The sequence below is a fragment of the Oncorhynchus nerka genome, linkage group LG23, assembly GCF_034236695.1.
Source record: "Oncorhynchus nerka isolate Pitt River linkage group LG23, Oner_Uvic_2.0, whole genome shotgun sequence".
Taxonomy (NCBI): Eukaryota; Metazoa; Chordata; class Actinopteri; order Salmoniformes; family Salmonidae; genus Oncorhynchus; species Oncorhynchus nerka.
In genome coordinates, this window is record NC_088418.1 from 51,289,353 (window position 1) to 51,309,693 (window position 20,341).

Here is a 20,341-nt window from a genome sequence, read left to right on the forward strand (position 1 = left end):
CTGAGCTAGGCTGACACACCTACATTTTGGAGCAGCCTTACTCAAGAAAAAAAGAGACCATGTTTGTATGCGGCTTTATTAACTCAATAATATATATATATTTTTTTTACATTGTTTGCAAACTGATATGTGACATTTATGCCAAAATAACATTTGGGTGCAAAAAATGTGGGGCTCAAAACAGGTGGGGCTTTGCCGCACCGGCCCTGAACAACAGGTCACCACTGCTCAAATATTTACCCTTTATTTAACTAGGTAAGTCAGCAGGTTGTGAACTATGCAAACAACGTTTCCAAGCAGAGAATGAGAACCGTAGGCTAAATGACTGTAATTAATACATGCATTAATATAAATGAATGTAACAAAATCATGCGCAATTAACGGTACATTTATTAGGACTACTGGCGACATACTGGGAAATGTATTAAAATACACATTTAAAGGGCAAACAATTCACACAATGAAGAGACATTCCATATCTTTACCCCCCCCCCCCCATGCAACATTTTAAATGATACTCAACACACATTATCTTCACACATATTTTAGATGCTTTTCACTGACAGCCGCAACTCAATCAACTAGGCCCATTGCCATGCGCGCTGCCCAAATTGCAGGCTTCCCAAATATGCGTAGGTCTACCTTAATTTTATTTAGACAGGCGTAATGAAATAATTTAGGAAAAACATCCATTTACTTTAGTGGAAGCCATCATGCTAACAGTGCACTGTGCATTCGCCAACTTTCCTTTCCAATTCAAAAGAGTCTGTATATAATGTCGAGATGTTCATGTCTCCGCCCTAACAATGGGAGTTACCGTCCCAAAGGTGGGAAGGCAGGCTATAAACTGAGGTCTGCAAATTATGCCCATACAAACGCATTGGGCTTCGCCTCTTCCTCTCTCTCACTGGAGAAAGCATCCGAGCGAGCAAAACAGCGCCCCTCTGGTCTGAAGGTTTTCACCAGCAACGAATTCGGCAGGAGAAGTCCGCCCCCATTCATTTTCAACGAGAACACACAGAGAGATGTGCAGGGGATTGTGGGAAGTTGAGCAGCGAGAACCCTGCTAGAGGAGCGGTAGAAAAAGTTGAGCTCCCCCTCTACTTTATGCAAATTTCAACCGAAGCATTGTCAACAGGAGCCCATGTATCTGATGCTGTCTGGACATAAATAATATATAATACTATAATTTCTTGGTTACAAACTGTTTAGTTTAGCTTGCTCGGATGCTTTTTCTGAGATTGATGCATCTTTCTGTCAGGGTGCGCCTCGGTCAAATAAATTCTTATTCATATTTCAATATTTTAAATTTGGACAAGGAGGTAAACTACAGTAGGGCGGGTCAGGAACCCTAAGGCCCGCCATTTGTAGGCTACTGACCTATGTGACTGCATATGTTTTGTGAGCTACGGTTTCCTGTCAGTGAGAGGAAATCCATGCATGAAACCGGAAAAGTGGATCCACTCCCAACACACACAAACTCACGTGCACACATAAGTCTACTTATTGCATTTTCTCATTAACACAAACATAATCACATCACTTTATTCCACTAAGGCCAGGATTTAATCAGATCCATGTAAGATCCACACTCTGACTGCTCTCTCTCTGTGTGTGTGTGTGTGTGTGTGTGTGTGTGTGAAATCTCATTGACATCAAATTATGGAAAGGGGCTAGTTGTTGCATTCAATTTCAAGAAGTAGGCTATCCTTAAAATTATCCATCATCTCACCACACACAGAGAGAGAGAGAGCAGTCAGAGTGTGTGTGTGTGTGTGGAGGAAGGAACACGAACGCCTCCAGCTGCTGGCCAAGAAGGTGACGTCAGTTGGGCCAGTAAGTAGTCAGAATTACAATATTACCGTGTGTGTGCGCAAAGAGGAGGAAAAGCGTGTTTACACAGACGGCCGAGAGCCTGGGGAATAATGCGCGAGAGGAAGTGAGCCGGCTCTCTGTCTGCGCGCTCCGACTTCCTGCTCTGTAGAAGAAAAAAACCTCCGGATCCCCTTACAGTCTCGAGTCCCGCAGCTCAGACGGCATCAGAATGGAAAACCAGCGCATTATACGGAATTCTCTTTAAAAACATATACAGAAGGAAAGCAGACGTCCAACACCAGGGTATGTGGAGGCATGCTTATCTATGATATTCATATTCACTTTATTAAACCAGGATAGTCACTGAGTTTGAGTGATGATGACTTAGAAGTGAACTCTGTACCAGAAAATATAGTTTGGAAATATGATATAACTCGTGTCATCACAATGAACTTGGAATTTAGGGGACGACAGTCGATAGATGCTGGTAGCATATCCGCGATTTGTTACGCTATCTTGGCACACATGTATACATTTGCGTAAAAGGTATGTGTTTCCTTCTATTCATATAAGTACGCCATAAAAAGTTACGTTTATTTTCGTTTTGATGTTTGCTAACATTGGGCTACTCCGTTATTCAAACTCAAATCGCTCGGGTCTGTCACGGTGCTCTAGTCTGCTTTTCTCGCGCAATTTATTGTTTGTGATGCATTTGGCAACTCCAATTAGCTGTTGGTGTGAAAATGCGCTCATGGCCCTTTAACAACTCTAGTAGACTTTCTGGTTTGTCTGGACTCTACAGACTAATTGCCATGCGCTTCCGGATTGAAACTGGCAGCAGACAACATCTTGAAAATGAGTCATGGGGCAAACAAAGACCCGTTTGAGTGTTCCAGGCTCTGCACAAACCCGAGCCCGGCGTTCCACGGATGATAACCCATACTCCAGAGCGTCTATATACGGCGTTTGGTACGATACAGCGACCAGAGGCATTATATAGCCTATGACGTCTCATGAAGTCACTGTTGGTTGTACAGTACGTGCTAGCGACAGGAACGCGTAGCGCAGTGGCTCGTTGGTTTTTCCATTGGTAGTGCGCAGGAAGAGAGCACATTTAGTCATGGTTAAGTAATCCCCCCACAGAGAGCTCATAACGGGTTTCCGTTTGGTCGATACTGGAGAAGCATATCCAGAGGACCAGCTGTATAATTTCTCTCTCTATGTCATAGCACTGTCTCTAAAGATACTAGAAACTCATTTACATTTAAGTCATTTAGCAGACGCTCTTATCCAGAGCGACTTACAAACTCCGTATCAACAAAATAAATAATCCCTACCAAAAGCTACATGTAGAGTGTGTGCACCTGTCCAGGTGGAGAGACACTCAGCTGTGGGCCTATCATCCCACAGTACAACTAAATAACGTGGACATGTTCAATGCTGCAGTAAAACAGATGTAAATCTATGATGACAGTGTTTTTAATTGCACCAATCCCGTGTTTATCAGGCAATGCAGAGTTGCATGTTTCCTTACTATTGCTACGGATATCCCCAAATGAACAGACCCTGCTGCTTTGTGTCTGAGCTTGGCTTGTTAACCCTTGTCTCTATGGAACATCAAAGACTAAATCCCTAATACATCATACATTTACATTTAAGTCATTTAGCAGACGCTCTTATCCAGAGCGACTTACAAATTGGTGCTTTCACCTTATGACATCCAGTGGAACAGCCACTTTACAATAGTGCATCTAGGTCTTTTAAGGGGGGAGGGGAGAAGGATTACTTTATCCTATCCTAGGTATTCCTTAAAGAGGTGGGGTTTCAGGTGTCTCCGGAAGGTGGTGATTGACTCCGCTGTCCTGGCGTCGTGAGGGAGTTTGTTCCACCATTGGGGGGCCAGAGCAGCGAACAGTTTTGACTGGGCTGAGCGGGAACTGTACTTCCTCAGTGGTAGGGAGGCGAGCAGGCCAGAGGTGGATGAACGCAGTGCCCTTGTTTGGGTGTAGGGCCTGATCAGAGCCTGGAGGTAGTGAGGTGCCGTTCCCCTCACAGCTCCGTAGGCAAGCACCATGGTCTTGTAGCGGATGCGAGCTTCAACTGGAAGCCAGTGGAGAGAGCGGAGGAGCGGGGTGACGTGAGAGAACTTGGGAAGGTTGAACACCAGACGGGCTGCGGCGTTCTGGATGAGTTGTAGGGGTTTAATGGCACAGGCAGGGAGCCCAGCCAACAGCGAGTTGCAGTAATCCAGACGGGAGATGACAAGTGCCACAGCATGTTCTGGGGGAGACCCAGAGTACATACATGTATGCAATGCATTCTCCATATGTTGTTGTGGAATAGGAAATGGGTGTTGTGTGTTGCTGTACCAGAGCGAGGCGAGGAGGAAACCCGTCCATTTGTCTCATCTGTGAGGTCTCTGTGTTTCCGATGGTTCCCGGTGACAGGAATTCCTACCTTTGAGTTGGGACTGGCCTTTCCCCGGGAAGACGCCCTGTAGCAGAATGAGAGGAAGTCCTCATTTAGACAGCTTTATGGTCAGACACACTATAGACATACACACACCCACACATCCCTACCATACACAAAAACATGCACACACACACACACAGGAGACCTCCTCAGGAAACAGAGACAGAGGGGGTATTCACCTTTTTCCTCTCCTGGATGGTCGCTCTCCCACTGAGAGGGATGGAGGTGGAGGAGGAGGGAAAGCAGGATTCTCTGTTCGGTATTTTCAAACAGGCAAGCTTGTGTCTGGGGCATGTGTGTATGTGTGTGTGTGTGAGAGAGAGAGAGAGATGCACAGAAAGTTGTCTGTGTGGAGTGAGAGACAGACGGACAGTGAAGTCAAGGTAAATAGTGTCGTTGGGCTGTGGCCTGTCTTGGCAGAGGGGCACTGACCACGTCCTCTTTTATCACCACGGAAACATCCCTAGCTCCACCCGTCTGGCCATAGTTGGCAGCACCAAGTCCCTGAACTCTGACACAAGCACACACACTTGAACTCTTTATTTTGACCTATAATGAAACATAATTACTACTACGAAGCACGCAGTCAAAGCACAGCGTATGAGTGTGTGCAAGTAACTGAGTGTGCATGCGTGTTAGTGGAGTGGCATAGAGTTTGAGTGGACAAGCTTCTCTGACTTGTCTGATGTACTAAAGCTGCCAGGCAGCCCCTCATTCACAAAGAGCTGCTGTGTTGGCCCGTCTTCTTATCATTTGGGCAGCCAGCCAAGCGCTCCAGCGAGTGAAAGTTTTACATAGCCCCTGGTGTGTCTCATTACATATGCAGTAATGGCTTTTATTCCCCACTTCAACATATTGTAATATGAGATGTATGATGTCGCTGGCTGGCACTTTGCCTCATAGGCATACATATGTCTATAGACAGTACATTGGTTGGCACCGGATCTGGCACATGATGCCAGGAGTAGCGAAATACTATGACTCCAGTGTCTGCTGTAGTGATGATCTAAATGTGTTGTTGGTGTGTTTTGTGTCTTTATGGGTAGGCTTTTATGGTGCAGGAAATGCCTTCTTGGTTGGGGGCGGGACATGGGGGAGGCTTTTGTACTTGAGGGTTAGAATGTGTGTTCGTCGATTTACATGCCGTGCAAGTGTAACCCCTCTTTCTTTCTCCCTCTCTCTCCAGTCATGGAGAGTGCCATCACGTTGTGGCAGTTCCTGCTGCAGCTGTTATTGGACCAGAGCCACAAGCACCTGATCTGCTGGACGTCTGACGACGGGGAGTTTAAACTACTCAAGTCCGAAGAGGTGGCCAAGCTGTGGGGCCTGAGGAAGAACAAGACCAACATGAACTATGACAAGCTGAGCCGTGCGCTGCGTTACTACTATGACAAGGTACACCTCCCATAGATTACATTGGCACTACACTAACACCAAACACACACCTGCTGGTACGGATGACCAGGTACAACACGGATGACCAGGTACACCAACATGGTATAAACCCTTCACAAACATACAGTAAATTGAGAAATCATGTAACTAAACACCATTTAAAATAAACTATACGATGGAACTAAGATAAATTGTATAAAAGAATGATAGTAAAACGCTCTGGAGAACTTTAATGATATTTGATGCAAAAAAGCAAATCTCGTCTTCTTCCTTCATTAAGGCAGATGGCTTGTTCATCACAAAACCCTTTGATATTGCCAACCACTTTAATATTTGTTGTTGTTGACAAGATTACCAATTTAGGTATGACATCCAAACAACAAATGCTGAGTCTTCCTATTTATGTATAATGGACCAAATAATGAAAAGGCAAGCACTGTAGTTTTGAGTTCCACAAAGTCTGTGTGGAAGGGTGAAAAATGGTTGCTATCTATAAATAAGGACAAACCACCTGGTACCGACAACCTGGATGGTAAACTGCTGAGGTTGGTAGCGGAATACATTGTGACTCGTTTGCCACATCTTCAATTTAAGCCTGGAAGACTGTGTGCCCTCAGACATGGAGGGAGATAAAGGTAATTCTGCTACCCAAGAATAGCAGGACCCTCTAATTATTCAAACAGCTGACCAATCAGCTTGTTACATGTGCTTAGCAAACTTTTGGAAAAACATTTGATCAAATAGTTATTTTGCAGAAAAATACTTTCAGCAACCGACTTTCAGCATGCTTACAGTGATGGGCACTCTACATGGACACAAATGACTGATGGTTGGCTGAAAGTAATTGACAGTAAGAATATTGGGTTGCTTTGTTAGACTTCAGTGCATCTTTTAATATCATTGATCATAACCTATTGCTAAAAAAATGTAGGTGTTATTTGCATCCTCTGCCTTATTATGGATTGAGAGTTACCTAATAGAACACAGAGGGTCTTTGTTAATGGAAGCCTCTCTCATGCAAATTCAGTTGAGTGTGGTATACCACAGGGCAGCCGGCTAAGGCCATTGTTTTCTATTTTTACAAATTACCTTCCACTGACCTTGACTAATGCCTGTGTGTCTATGTACGCTGACATCTCAACAGCATACACGTCGGCTACAACTAGAGGTTGACCGATTAATCGGAATGGCCGATTTAATTAGGGCCGGTTTTAAGTTTTCCTAACAATCGAAAATCTGTATTTTTGGACACCGATGTGGCCGATTAAAAAAAAATATATATATATTTGTATTTTTTACACCTTTTATTTAACTAGGCAAGTAGTTAAGAACACATTCTTATTTTCAATGACGGCCTAGGAACGGGGGTTTAACTGCCTTGTTCAGGGGCAGAACAACAGATTTTTACCTTGTCAGCTCGTGGAATCAATCTTGCAACCTTACAGTTAACTAGTCCGACGCACTAACCACCTGCCTCTCATTGCACTCCACGAGTAGCCTGCCTGTTACGCGAATGCAGTAAGAAGCCAAGGTAACTTGCTAGCTATCATTAAACTTCTTATAAAAAACAATCAATCATAATCACTAGTTAACTACACATGGTTGACAATATTCATAGTTTAGCTAGCGTGTCCTGCGTTGCATATAATCGATGCAGTGTGCATTCGCGAAAAATGACTGTCGTTGCTCCAATGTGTACCTAACCATAAACATCAATGCCTTTCTTAAAATCAATATACAAGTCTATATTTTTAAACCTGCATATTTAGTTAATATTGCCTGCTAACATGAATTTATTTTAACTAGGTAAATTGTGTCACTTCTCTTGCAACAGAGTCAGGGTATATGCAGCAGTTTGGGCCGCCTGGCTCGTTGCGAACTGTGTGAAGACTATTTCTTCCTAACAAAGACAGCCAACTTCGCCAAACGGGGGACGATTTAACAAAAGCGCATTTGCGAAAAAAGCACAATCGTTGCATGACTGTACCTAACCATAAACACCAATGCCTTTCTTAAAATCAATACACAGAAGTATATATTTTTAAACCTGCATATTTAGCTAAAAGAAATCCAGGTTAGCAGGCAATATTAACCACGTGAAATTGTGTCACTTCTCTTGCGTTCCTTGCACGCAGAGTCAGGGTATATGCAACAGTTTGGGCCGCCTGGCTCGTTGCGAACTAATTTGCCAGAATTTTACGTAATTGTGACATAACATTGAAGTTCGCACAATGTAACAGCAATATTTAGACTTAGGGATGACACACGTTAGATAAAATACGGAACGGTTCCGTATTTCACTGAAATAAAACGTTTTGTTTTCTAAATGATAATTTCCAGATTCGACCATATTAATGACCAAAGGCTTGTATTTCTGTGTGTTATGTTATAATTAAGTCTATAATTTGATATTTGGTAGAGCAGTCTGACTGAGCGATGGTAGGCAGCAGCAGGCTCGTACGCATTCATTCAAACAGCACTTTCGTGCATTTTGCCAGCAGCTCTTCGCAATGCTTCAAGCATTGAGCTGTTTATGACTTCTAGCCTATCAACTCCCGAGATTAGGCTGGTGTAACCAATGTGAAATGGCTAGCTAGTTAGCGGGGTGCGCGCTAATAGCGGTTCAATCGGTGACGTCACTCGCTCTGAGACTTGGAGTAGTTGTTCCCCTTGCCCTGCACTTTTTGTGGAGCGATGGGTAACGATACTTCAAGGGTGGCTGTTGTCGTTGTGTTCCTGGTTCGAGCCCAGGTAGGGGCGAGGAGAGGGATGGAAGCTATACTGTTACACTGGCAATACTACAGTAAGAACATCCAATAGTCAAAGGTATATGAAGGTATATGAAATACAAATGGTATAGAGAGAAATAGTCCTATAAATACTATATTAACTACAACCTAAAACCTCTTACCTTGAAATATTGAAGTCTCATGTTAAAAGGAACCACCAGCTTTCATGTGTTCTCATGTTCTGAGCAAGGAACTTAAACGTTAGCTTTTTTACATGGCACATATTGCACTTTTACTTTCTCCAACACTTTGTTTTTGCATTATTTAAACCAAACATGTTTCATTATTTATTTGAGTCTCAATTGATTTTTATTGATGTATGATATTAAGTTAAATAAAGCAACTCTTCACTTCAAAAATATATATATTTTTTTAAATCAGCCGATTTAATCGGTAGCGCCCTTTTTTGGTCCTCCAATAATCGGTATCGGCGTTAAAATCATAATCGGTCGACCTCTAGCTACAACAGTCAAATAAATAACTGAGACACTTAACATAGAGAACCAGTCAGTTTTAGAAAGGGTAACTAGCAATAGGCTGTTGCTAAATATTTCAAAAATAAAAAGCATAGTTTTTGGGACAAATCACTTGCTCAGTGCGAAACCTAATTTAGATATCTTATTGAGTAATGTGGCAATTGAGCAAGTTGAAGAGACTAAATTGCTGGGTGTAACCCTAGATAGCAAGCTGTCATTGTCAAAACATATAGACTCAATGGTTGCTAAAATGGGAAGAGGTCTGTCCATGATAGGGCGTTGCTCTGACTTCTCAGTCGACCAGACAGGTCCTACAGGCCCTAGCTTTGTCGCACCTGGACTACTGCCCAGCTGTGTGGTCATGGGCAGCAAAGCAGGACATAGGTCAATTGCAGATGTTCCAGAACAAGGCAGCATGTATCACACTTGAATGTGCACAGACGGGAAGTTGAGGAGAGATTGACTGCATCACTATTGGTCTTTGTGCGAGGTATTGATATGTTGAAGGTACCGAACTACTCAAGCAGTTGTCACACAGTTCAGACACTCAGCAGTACAACACAAGACATGCAACCAGAGGTCTCTTCACAGTCCCCAGGTCCAGAACAGAGGCTGGGAAACACACAGTATTAGATAAAGCCATGACTAGATGGAACTCTCTGCCACCCCAGGTAACTCAAACTAGCACTAAACCCAGTAAAAAAAGAAGAAATTACACCTTACTGCACAAAAGGGACTATGACAAGACACAGCCATTTTAAATATATTGTATTGTAATTTGCACTGTATTATGTATTAGACCTAGATATTGTGTTAATGTACTGATATGTATTTCAGTCCTTAACAAATAATGTTCTGTACTATCTATTATGTCATGTTTCATGTGGACCCCAGGAAGAGTAGCTGATGCTTTTGCAGCGGCTAATGGGGATCCTCATAAATACCAAATACCTCAACACAGCATGAACATGTCTGTACCAATTCTACAGGTCAAACCACCATATATCATGGCATGCATGTTAACATTACACTGTATAACATATGATGCTTCAACTCCTCCCCTCTTCTCCAGAACATCATCAAGAAGGTGATTGGCCAGAAGTTTGTGTACAAATTTGTGTCCTTTCCGGAGATCCTGAAGATGGACCCCGCGGCAGTGGAGATGGGTGTGCGGGGGTGTGATGAGATTGGTGGGGCCCTGTCAGAGGGAGAGGGGGATGAGGAGGGGATGAGGGGCGGCCCCCCAGGGAGGAACGAGTACCTCCACTCAGGACTCTACTCCTCCTTTACTGTCAGCTCCCTCCAGCATCCCCAGGACCTCCTCCGCCCCCCTGATCTGCTCCGGCCAATCAAGGTGGAGCCTCGACATGATCACCATGATGACAGTGGCACAGTGATTCGCTTTGTTCAGAACCGCAGCCATAAGGACGGGGCACTGCCGGTGGTGTCGCTGCCTTCATCCCCGCCCCCTTCCTCAAACGAGGGCTATTATTTGTCCAAACCTTCCCCAAGGCTAGCCTACTCCTCGTCCTGCTCCTCCTCCCCATCACACAGCCCCACCCACGCACTCTGGAGGGCACGGAGCCCCGCCCCTGAGACTGATGAATCAGAGCAGAGTGCTCAACCCCTTAACCTATCATCTGGTCACAGAGACCGTGGCCAGGTCACACCCACGCCAGAGAAGAGGGGCTTAGCCAATAGCATCCCGCCAAAAACCAGGAAGCCAAAAGGCCTGGAGATATCTGCACCCTCCCTGCTCCTGACAGCCAATGACATCGGATCTATCGCCCTCAACAGTCCTGCACTGCCCTCAGGGTCCCTAACACCAGCCTTCTTCACTGCACAGGTCAGTACCACCCTCACTCAGTCTTTTCCCAGGTTAGCCCTGAACACAAACGCATACACTCGCTCCACCCTCGCCCTCTGTGTGTGTACGTGCTGATTTATGTGTGTAATGACATTGGGGGAAAATACATGACTTATCTGGACTTATCCCTGAGTCTCTCTGGAACGGTCTGTCCTTTCCTTACCATGAAGCAGGGTAGGGCGAGGAGAGGGAGGGAGGTAAGAGAGAGTTATTGAGGAAAGACGGAGAGAGGAAATGAGGGAATGAGTGGAAGAGGTAAGCTGAAAAGAGGGATAGGGTGGGGAGCGAGACTAGTAAGGAGGAGAGAGGGAGGGAGAGAGGTAAGTTGAGAGAGTGCAAAGAAGGGAAGGGAGAGAGAAGGGAGGGTGGGAAGGGAGAGAGAAGGGGGGGTGGGGAGGTCTAAGTGAAGCCATATGTTCCTAAATCTCTTGAATCGCGTCGTAAGGTAAGGGCTGTTTTAATACCACGGATACAGAGAGAGGGAGAGAGAATCTAGAACTCCTCTTTATTGGGCCACAACAAAACAACACATTAAAATAGCATACATCATTCCTTACCCACATAAACACAACCCCCCTTTAACAGAGAAATGAAGTCAGGGAGAGAGAGCGATAGGGAGAAATTGATGTCATATGTAGCTTCTCAGCTCAAACCTAGTTTTCCAAGTTCTGTGACCTCAAGAGTTCCCAATTCACTCCCCCAGTCTCCCCCAAAGCAGGGTATGAAGCCCTCTCCCCTCCTAGTTCCAGTGTTTTACTAAAACAAACAGTGCCAGCGCAGCAGGACTGAATAACCACAGGGAGAAATTAAACCTCTGTGCTGTGTGTTCATACTCGGCTAGATCATTTTACAGATCACCAATAAAAACACCAACAGAACATTTAACAAATTGACATCTCACTCTTTCCATAAACTCTTTGTTCTCCCCCTCTAGACTCCCTCAGGTCTCATCCTCACCCCCAGTCCCCTGCTGTCCAGTATCCATTTCTGGAGCAGTCTGAGTCCCGGAGGATCCCTGAGCCCCGCTCGCCTGCAGGGCCATGGACCCCTGTTCCAGGTGACACACACACACACACACACACACTCTCTCTAAAAGAGAAGAAAGAGAGAGAAGAAAGTAAGAATGACACCACCTGGAGTGAAGACTGATGGGAGTTGAGGAGAGAGGGAGGGACAGAGAGGAAAGTTGTGGGATGGGTGACAAAGGGTTAGGGGAGGACAGTTTAGTATTTGCTTGTTCGTGCTGAGCTGAGAGGGAAAGGGCTCCACTCGAACTGGTAAAAAAAAGGATGGATAGTGAATGCTGACAGTCTGAGTTAGAAGTTTGAGCTACGACTTGGGTTGCAAAATTCCGGGAACCTCAAATAAATTCCCTGGTTTCCCGAAATCCCGATTGTAGGATCCCAGATCCAGGAGGGAATAAGCAGTAAATCTGTAGTCCTCCATCCAGGACTTCTGGAAAACAGAAAATGTTTTGAAAGTTCCCTGAATTTTGCAACCCTTGCTAAGACAGAAGAATCCCCTAAACAGCCTAATTTTCTCAACAACAACAACAAGAGTCACATGACACCACCGCTATTTAGTTCTGTGTGTGTGAGCGGTTCACTGTGATTGTACTTAAGTGTGTGTGTGATTCACCGTGTGCATGGGTTTCAAAATAAGCTACAGATGTTTCCTTTCTGGTGTGGACAGGGGTGGGGGGGGGGCAGCTTCCTGCTCGGGGGGGGGGGGGTCAGGAGCCCCACCCACTCCCACATCAGGAAGTGCCTCTCCTCCCATCGTCAGTAGGGATGGGCGTTAAAATACCTCAGCCACCATTTTAGGGGATTCTTAAACCCAGTCATCAGCCTCTCCAGAGTTACCTAGAGTTCTGGCTAGAGTTCTTTATAAAGAAAATTATCATTAGCAGTAATAGTACACATGTATAACACTATACTAGGGATAGAGATGAATGTACTTCACCTCACTATAATATGTGGTGCATCATTTTTATTGTGTGCCATTTCCTACCTGACAGTGGATCTCACCGGTCTTGTCCATCTGTCTGTAGTTCCCCACCCTGCTGAATGCGCCCATCCCAGTCCCCTTGTCCAGCCTGGACACCTCCTCCCCCCTACTGCTCTCCCACAGCCCACACAAGTCCTGATCGTCCTGGAGGACAGTTCCATACTCTACTGGACTCTACCAACTGGACCAAAACAGGCTTAAAATCAGGCCCGACCCGAACAAATAGGCCCAGTCCACACAAGTTCAAATGCTGCACCCCGACACAGCAGGACTCGAGGCCAAATCAGGTTAAGCCAGCAAATATCAGGACACTGCTGCAAACCTACTGGATCAGCCTTCAACTGTGTCAATATCATTGACTTGAAGATACATCTTCTTTAGTTTCGTTGAGTTTTTTTTTTTTACTTCCTCATCTCATCCATCTTGAAAAAAAATAAAGTTATCCCATACTTATCCTCTTCAGAATGCTGTTCCATGCATTGTACCTTGTCTGGCGTATGGTTATAACGCTTTATAAGAGACAGGGCGTGGTTATAACGCTTTATATCATTGTATAGTGGATGATATGTTCACCTGAGGCTGTGAACCTGGTTGTATTGTTCTGGCTAAGTGTTTTTCTATGGTTTTGTATTGCATTACACTAAGCATTATCACCTTGTACCGGCTGTGCCTTCTCAAACGTAAGAGTTATGTAAATGTTTTATTTTCAAGCTTCTTTTTTTTTTTTGAGACGAAATTCCAGTTCAATATTAAACAAAAGCTTATTTGTAACAGCTTTGTTAATTTTTTTTATAAAGGAATTGATACAAATGTATTCTCATAATGATTTGCTATTTGTTTTGCTGTTCGAGAGTCAAGTAAAAATGACTTACAGTTTTAAATAAACATGAAGCATTGACTGCTATACAACTCATTTTATCTGGTGTGTGTGTGTCATCAGCTACTGCAATTTCACCCAGAAAACCACAATAAAGACAAAATGTATTTAGCAAACAGACACATTTTACTGTGATTATGAGAAATAAATAGTTCCAGTAAAAAGAGGTACAGGACCACCAACTGTCAGTGTCCCAGAGAGGTTGAGTTACCACAGCTGGCATTCCATGTCAGACGCGCACGCGCTCAGGTAAGCTCAGGTCATTCTTAAACTTGAAAAAGTACAGTATGACAATATTAATATACAACACTGTCAGTTAAACACACACAGCGGCTTAAGTCTATTTAAAATTTCAATTTGAAATGTGTACAAACGCTGGAAAGAGAGACGAGTGGTCCAATGCAGACTGAAACAACAAGTATTTCTTCTCCTTTGAGAGGCGAAGCTGCTGCCCCTTGACATGCCACACGACACTGTATTCACAAGGAGAGGTCAAAAGGTCTAACATAGAAAACAACATCTCTTAATACTGTCAAATCAAGTCAGCCATTTTAAAGCACCAGTCATCCTAGTATTGCCCTGAAGTCATGGTACATCCCCACTCCCATGGCCAGCTACAGAGTAGAGAGCCATTCAAAAAACTAGTAACTGCTTACAGTTATTGATGATGCACAAAAACAGCCGGTATTTGTAGACCTCCAAAAAGGCAAGAAGAGAAAATTAAGAACTTGCATACAATAACTTAAGTAAAGACCATCCTGGGGGGTAGGGGAAACAGAGAGAGAGACCGATGGGTTCCTTCGGGAGGTCACATTACTTCCTGCGGCGTTTCAGTGTTTCTCTCCTCCCTAATCGCCGCTTTCCTGTTGCCATGACAAGTGGCGAGGAGACCGGAAATGTCCTGGGGAGTCAAACTCCACCTTCTGCTGTGGTCCCATTCGTTGGCTACAAGACTGAGGGTCGTTGTGCTCTCCTGACGACTGGACCCCATCTCAACCACATTTTGACCCCTTCCTAACCCCCGTCTGGCTCCTGAAACGTTCTAGGTCAAGGAGAATGAGAGGGAGGCCGGGAAATGATTCAGTTCAGAAGAAAGATTTCCAGTTGAGGACCAGACACTCCCAGTCCCTCTCTCCCAGTCTGCACTGGTCTGGTCTCACTTCAGTCACACTGCCATCAGAGGAAGCTTAAGAAAGTACTTGAGAAAAAAATGCTAAAAGGCATTCAGTCTCTGAACACAATGACATGCACAACAGCAAAGGTAACAGCTATGATAAACAACATCGAGATCATCAGTGGAATCATAATAACCATAATTCATATCAATAACAATAGTAACCTTAGCGACTGGTCGATTGTGCATGGTGTCGGAGTTCACATAATCATATACACAAACTGCGTGTTAAATACAGACAGTAGTAGTTTAGCAGCAAAATATACCCCCCCTTCCATATCTTCAAATAAATAAACGTAGTTCATCTCTCCCTCCCTCAACTCCAGACTCACTCGCTCTATGGGGGTGAGGGGGTCTCTCCAGGGGTGAGGGGCTCATGCGAGAGGGGGCTCTGTCCTGTTCATTCTCATCCCAAGCGAGAGTCGGTTACTATAGCAACAGGAACCAGCTCCACCCTGGAGCGCCCGGGAGCAGAACGTCTAGAAGAGCATGCTCTGTCTTCTGTTCTTGCTGTTGCCTGGAGAGATGGAGTGGATAAGAAAGAGAGAGAGAGAGTTCCATGTCTGTCATAACAGTTATACAGCTCCAGGTAAGAAGAGGTGCGTGTGTGTTTTACACACCTGACTCTAGGTGTGAGGAGTTCCGATAGCCAGGGTCTCTCTGCAGTTGGATATCCTTCAGAGTGAATATTGATATACCTGAGAGAGAGAGAGAGAGAGAGAGAGAGAGAGGGTTGTAATTATGTGTGAGTGTATCTCCAGGCCATTCAGAGGACAAGACCATCCCCAGGTTTAGAGACTCACTCTCATGCAGTGTGTGGACCTGTGTCCCCAGGCTCTTGAAGTAGGCCTGCTTCATAGCTTCATCTGCTGAGATCCTCTTCTTGGACTCATACTGGAAAGGAGGGAGACCAACAGTTAACACACTGACATTACAGCAACAACTGAAACCGAATCAGTAAGGCAGAAGTGACTACTGTGCCCCCTGTTGTTCATTATCAGTACTGCATGCCAGTGGTTCAGCGTATAACTGCGTAGGTGTGTGGAAAATGTAGCCAGAGAAACTCACTTTCAGGAATGATAACACCAGCTCAATGCCTTCTGTGTCCAACCTAAAAAGGAGAGAGAGAGAGGAGGGAGAGAGAGAATCACAGGGTTTAATGTCAGTCGGTGGTGACTGATGGGAAGGAAGGAAGTGAAGAGTTGCTTTACTAAAGTTCCACAGAACTTCCTGCCTCATGTACTGACTAAACACACTCACAAATACGCATTCACAAACCCACACAGAAACGTGTGCACACAAACACACTCATGGACGCACGCACACACGGTACCTGGGCGCATGGTTGATGAACGGCTGAGGTTTGTATTTGGGGAAGTTGTAGGATTTGAATTCCTCGACGCCAGAGATCCCTGGCCAGCTGTCCTCTGATGGCGTGCCTGGAGAAATAAAAGAGAGAGGGGACAGTCTTCAAATAACGCTCTATCAACGTTTAGTTAACGCTCAAATAATGTCCCCATCAGCAGCAGCATGTCTGGGGACTCTCCTGCTTATTTAGAGAGTTCTGTGGTTGTGTTAGTGTGTTTGTCCCTGTAGCAGACACTAGGTGGCGCTAGGTCAGTGGGTTAGTTCGGCTGTAACATCCGAATCAGGCTGTACTCTGTCCTCACCCAGCAGTCTGAATATGAGGTGGAGCTCGTCCTCTACGGTGGAGCCAGGAAACAGGGGCCGACCTGCAGCCATCTCATAAAATATACACCCCACACCCCTACACACAGAGAGAGAGAGAGAGAGAGAGAGAGATTACACACAGCTTGTTCACACACACACACGAAAATAGAGGCTAGGGAGTAGGATGAAGGAATTAGGACGCAGAGCACTTAATCAAAGTTTATATGTGTAAAATACATTGAATGAAGTGGTTGTGGTTCCCAAGTTCTCTCACGTCACCCCGCTCCTCCGCTCTCTCCACTGGCTTCCAGTTGAAGCTCGCATCCGCTACAAGACCATGGTGCTTGCCTACGGAGCTGTGAGGGGAACGGCACCTCAGTACCTCCAGGCTCTGATCAGGCCCTACACCCAAACAAGGGCACTGCGTTCATCCACCTCTGGCCTGCTCGCCTCCCTACCACTGAGGAAGTACAGTTCCCGCTCAGCCCAGTCAAAACTGTTCTCTGCTCTGGCCCCCCAATGGTGGAACAAACTCCCTCACGACGCCAGGACAGCGGAGTCAATCACCACCTTCCGGAGACACCTGAAACCCCACCTCTTTAAGGAATACCTAGGATAGGATAAAGTAATCCTTCTCACCCCCCCCCCTTAAAAGATTTAGATGAACTATTGTAAAGTGGCTGTTCCACTGGATGTCATAAGGTGAACGCACCAATTTGTAAGTCGCTCTGGATAAGAGCGTCTGCTAAATGACTTAAATGTAAATGTAAATGGTTGCTAGGGTGTAAGGATATAGGGCCCTCCAGCCAGCCACGGTTTTTATTTGATTCTTCCTCTCTAATAAGGGACTGATTTAGACCTGGGACACCAGGTGGGCGCAATTCATTATCAGGCAGAAGAGACAAACAGCAGTACTCCGGACCTCCAGAGTAGGATTTGCTTACCCTTGGCCTAGGTTGTTAGGATGTAGTGTTCTTACCACATGTCAATTTGTGTGGAGTACTCGGAGGAGCCTAGCAGGACATCAGGTGTAGTGTTCTTACCACATGTCAATCTGTGTGGAGTACTCGGAGGAGCCTAGCAGGACGTCAGGTGTAGTGTTTTTACCACATGTCAATCTGTGTGGAGTACTCGGAGGAGCCTAGCAGGACGTCAGGTGTAGTGTTCTTACCACATGTCAATCTGTGTGGAGTACTCGGAGGAGCCTAGCAGGACGTCAGGTGTAGTGTTCTTACCACATGTCAATCTGTGTGGAGTACTCGGAGGAGCCTAGCAGGACGTCAGGTGTAGTGTTCTTACCACATGTCAATCTGTGTGGAGTACTCGGAGGAGCCTAGCAGGACGTCAGGTGTAGTGTTCTTACCACATGTCAATCTGTGTGAGTACTCGGAGGAGCCAAGCAGGACGTCAGGTGTAGTGTTCTTACCACATGTCAATCTGTGTGGAGTACTCGGAGGAGCCTAGCAGGACGTCAGGTGTAGTGTTCTTACCACATGTCAATCTGTGTGGAGTACTCGGAGGAGCCTAGCAGGACGTCAGGTGTAGTGTTCTTACCACATGTCAATCTGTGTGGAGTACTCGGAGGAGCCTAGCAGGACGTCAGGTGTAGTGTTCTTACCACATGTCAATCTGTGTGGAGTACTCGGAGGAGCCTAGCAGGACGTCAGGTGTAGTGTTCTTACCACATGTCAATCTGTGTGGAGTACTCGGAGGAGCCTAGCAGGACGTCAGGTGTAGTGTTCTTACCACATGTCAATCTGTGTGGAGTACTCGGAGGAGCCTATTAGGACGTCAGGTGTAGTGTTCTTACCACATGTCAATCTGTGTGGAGTACTCGGAGGAGCCTAGCAGGACGTCAGGTGGCCGGTACCACAGAGTCACCACCTCGTTGGAGTACGTCTTAGTGGGGACAGACTTAGCCCGCGCCAGACCGAAGTCAGCCAGTTTGAGTTCCCCTCTCTCGTTGATGAGCAGGTTCTGGGGCTTTAGGTCTCTGTGGAGAACCTTCCGCTTGTGGCAGTACGCCAACCCCCGCAAAATCTGGAACAAGAAGATCTAGAACCGCACAAACAACACGTGCAATGTTAACTATTATGCAAGGGTTTTTATCTAAAGTGACTTACAGTACAGTGTAGTGAGTGCTAGGTCATTTGTCTTGGTCATACGCACCTTGACGTTGTGCATACTCATGATGTTCCCACAGTCATCCATGTACTGCTTCAGGTCTTTATCCTGCACAGGAAGTGAGGACAGCAGGCAGTCAGACAGGACAGGATGTACATGTACAACAGCCTACTTAAGACAATAAACTCCTCAGATAATTGGGGCAGATATTTGACTACAAAGACCAGCATGAAGTGTGAGCAATTTAGTGATTCTCACCAGGTACTCGAAGACCAGCGTCAGGCTCTTGTCTGTGTGGACAATGTCATGTAAGGTCACGATGTTGGCATGTTTCAGGTCCTTCAGTAACGACACTGGAGAGAGGGAAGGAAAGAGAGGGATGAGGGAGAGCAAGAGAAGGAACAATGGGCGGCAGGTAGCCTAGTGGTTAGAGCGTTGGACTAGTAACCGAAAGGTTGCAAGATCGAATCCCCGAGCTGACAAGGTAATAATCTGTCTTTCTGCCCATGAACAAGGCAGTTAACCCACTGCTCCTAGGCAGTCATTGAAAATAAGAATTTGTTCTTAACTGACTTGCCTAGTTAAATAAAGGTCAAATTTTAAAAAAACAATTTAAAAAACAATAGTGAATGAGAAAGAGCTAAGAGTGATACAAAATAAAAGATAGAATGTAGCATTGAAATCAGTAATGGGAGGATGAGAGAGCGGAAGAGAAGCAGGGACAAAGTGATAGAGAGGAGGAAAGGCAGAGAGGTATAGACTCACCTTCTCTGATGGCGGTGCAGGGTGCTCCCTCTTCGTGCTCCAGCCGGATCTCCTTTAGCGCCACCAGGTTGTCAGTCAGCTTACTGCGGCCCTTAAATACTGTAGCATAGGTCCCCTATAGAAAAAACTAACTGGTTATGACCAGACTCAAAACAAAATAACTTTCTTGTGAAAAGCATGTTTTCTGATTTTATAGGAGTATGTTTGTGTGTTCTCTGACCTCTCCCAGTTTGTCCAGTTTGATGTAGGTCTCCAGCTTCCCAAAACCAATCTCTGACTGAAAAACACAAATAAAGAGATCATCTTCCATGTTGTTTGTCTTCTTTTCTGTGTTGAATGACGTTTGTACAGTTTTTTCTTCATTCACTACACAAAATTACATACAGAGACAGTCCAATTCAACCTCATGCCTGTTGCCAGAAAGGAGGGCGGTACCTGTAGGGCAATAATGTTATATTCCTTCACACACACACGTACCAGTGAGGCCCTGCGTGAGAGTCGGCTAAGGGGCTGGTCGAAGGTAGGGCTGCTCAGCTGCAGCTTCTCCAGGTAACCGTCAGGGATACGGATGTCAGCAGGCAGAGACAGACGCTTGTTCAGGTCCTACACACACACAAAATTGGGTTAGAGGCGTAACATACACATATATCTTGTGTCCTATGGAATACTGCGTCTGTCTGTGTGTGAGACATGTAGACAGCAGAAAGCTCCATGACTACAACCACACACTTTGTCCTAGAAATTATTCTCCCCTCCCACTCACTCCAGAAAGAGACAGAAGAATAGAGGCACTTATACAAAAATAATCCATACATGAAAATCATTATTGAAGAGAAAACATGGCATGGCACACTCAACACAAAACAAGAGTGACAAAAACAACATGGATAAGCAAACAAGCATCTTCAC

The 20,341-nt window shown here is 45.3% G+C and overlaps 2 protein-coding genes across 8 annotated transcripts in view; one reads left to right on the forward strand and one right to left on the reverse strand.

The window, feature by feature from the left end:
* The first annotated feature begins 1,829 nt into the window (after positions 1–1,829).
* LOC115107012 (ETS domain-containing protein Elk-3-like) lies at positions 1,830–13,734 on the forward strand. Of its 2 annotated transcripts, none has more exons than XM_029630332.2 (5): positions 1,830–2,118; positions 5,474–5,682; positions 10,020–10,793; positions 11,749–11,871; positions 12,832–12,956. In XM_029630332.2, the coding sequence occupies exons 2-5, from the start codon at positions 5,476–5,478 to the stop codon at positions 12,862–12,864; spliced, it is 1,137 nt and encodes a 378-aa protein (XP_029486192.1). In that variant the 5' UTR covers positions 1,830–2,118; positions 5,474–5,475; the 3' UTR covers positions 12,865–12,956. The 2 variants fall into 2 exon arrangements, with proteins under 2 accessions (XP_029486192.1, XP_029486191.1); XM_029630331.2 differs by having other exon boundaries at positions 1,835–2,118; positions 12,865–13,734.
* A 67-nt stretch (positions 13,735–13,801) lies between these two features.
* LOC115107011 (cyclin-dependent kinase 17) overlaps positions 13,802–20,341 on the reverse strand; it is a 42,464-nt gene continuing 35,924 nt past the window's right edge. For all 6 annotated transcript variants that reach the window (XM_029630325.2, XM_029630326.2, XM_029630329.2 and 3 more), the window contains 12 exons: positions 19,910–20,035; positions 19,653–19,709; positions 19,433–19,547; positions 18,926–19,020; positions 18,713–18,775; positions 18,354–18,598; positions 16,543–16,640; positions 16,206–16,311; positions 15,941–15,983; positions 15,676–15,766; positions 15,493–15,570; positions 13,802–15,389 (listed from right to left, as the gene is read on the reverse strand). In XM_029630325.2, coding sequence (XP_029486185.1) covers positions 15,352–15,389; positions 15,493–15,570; positions 15,676–15,766; positions 15,941–15,983; positions 16,206–16,311; positions 16,543–16,640; positions 18,354–18,598; positions 18,713–18,775; positions 18,926–19,020; positions 19,433–19,547; positions 19,653–19,709; positions 19,910–20,035 — 1,155 coding nt within the window. In that variant the 3' untranslated portion in view covers positions 13,802–15,351. The remainder of the gene's footprint in view (positions 15,390–15,492; positions 15,571–15,675; positions 15,767–15,940; positions 15,984–16,205; positions 16,312–16,542; positions 16,641–18,353; positions 18,599–18,712; positions 18,776–18,925; positions 19,021–19,432; positions 19,548–19,652; positions 19,710–19,909; positions 20,036–20,341) is intronic.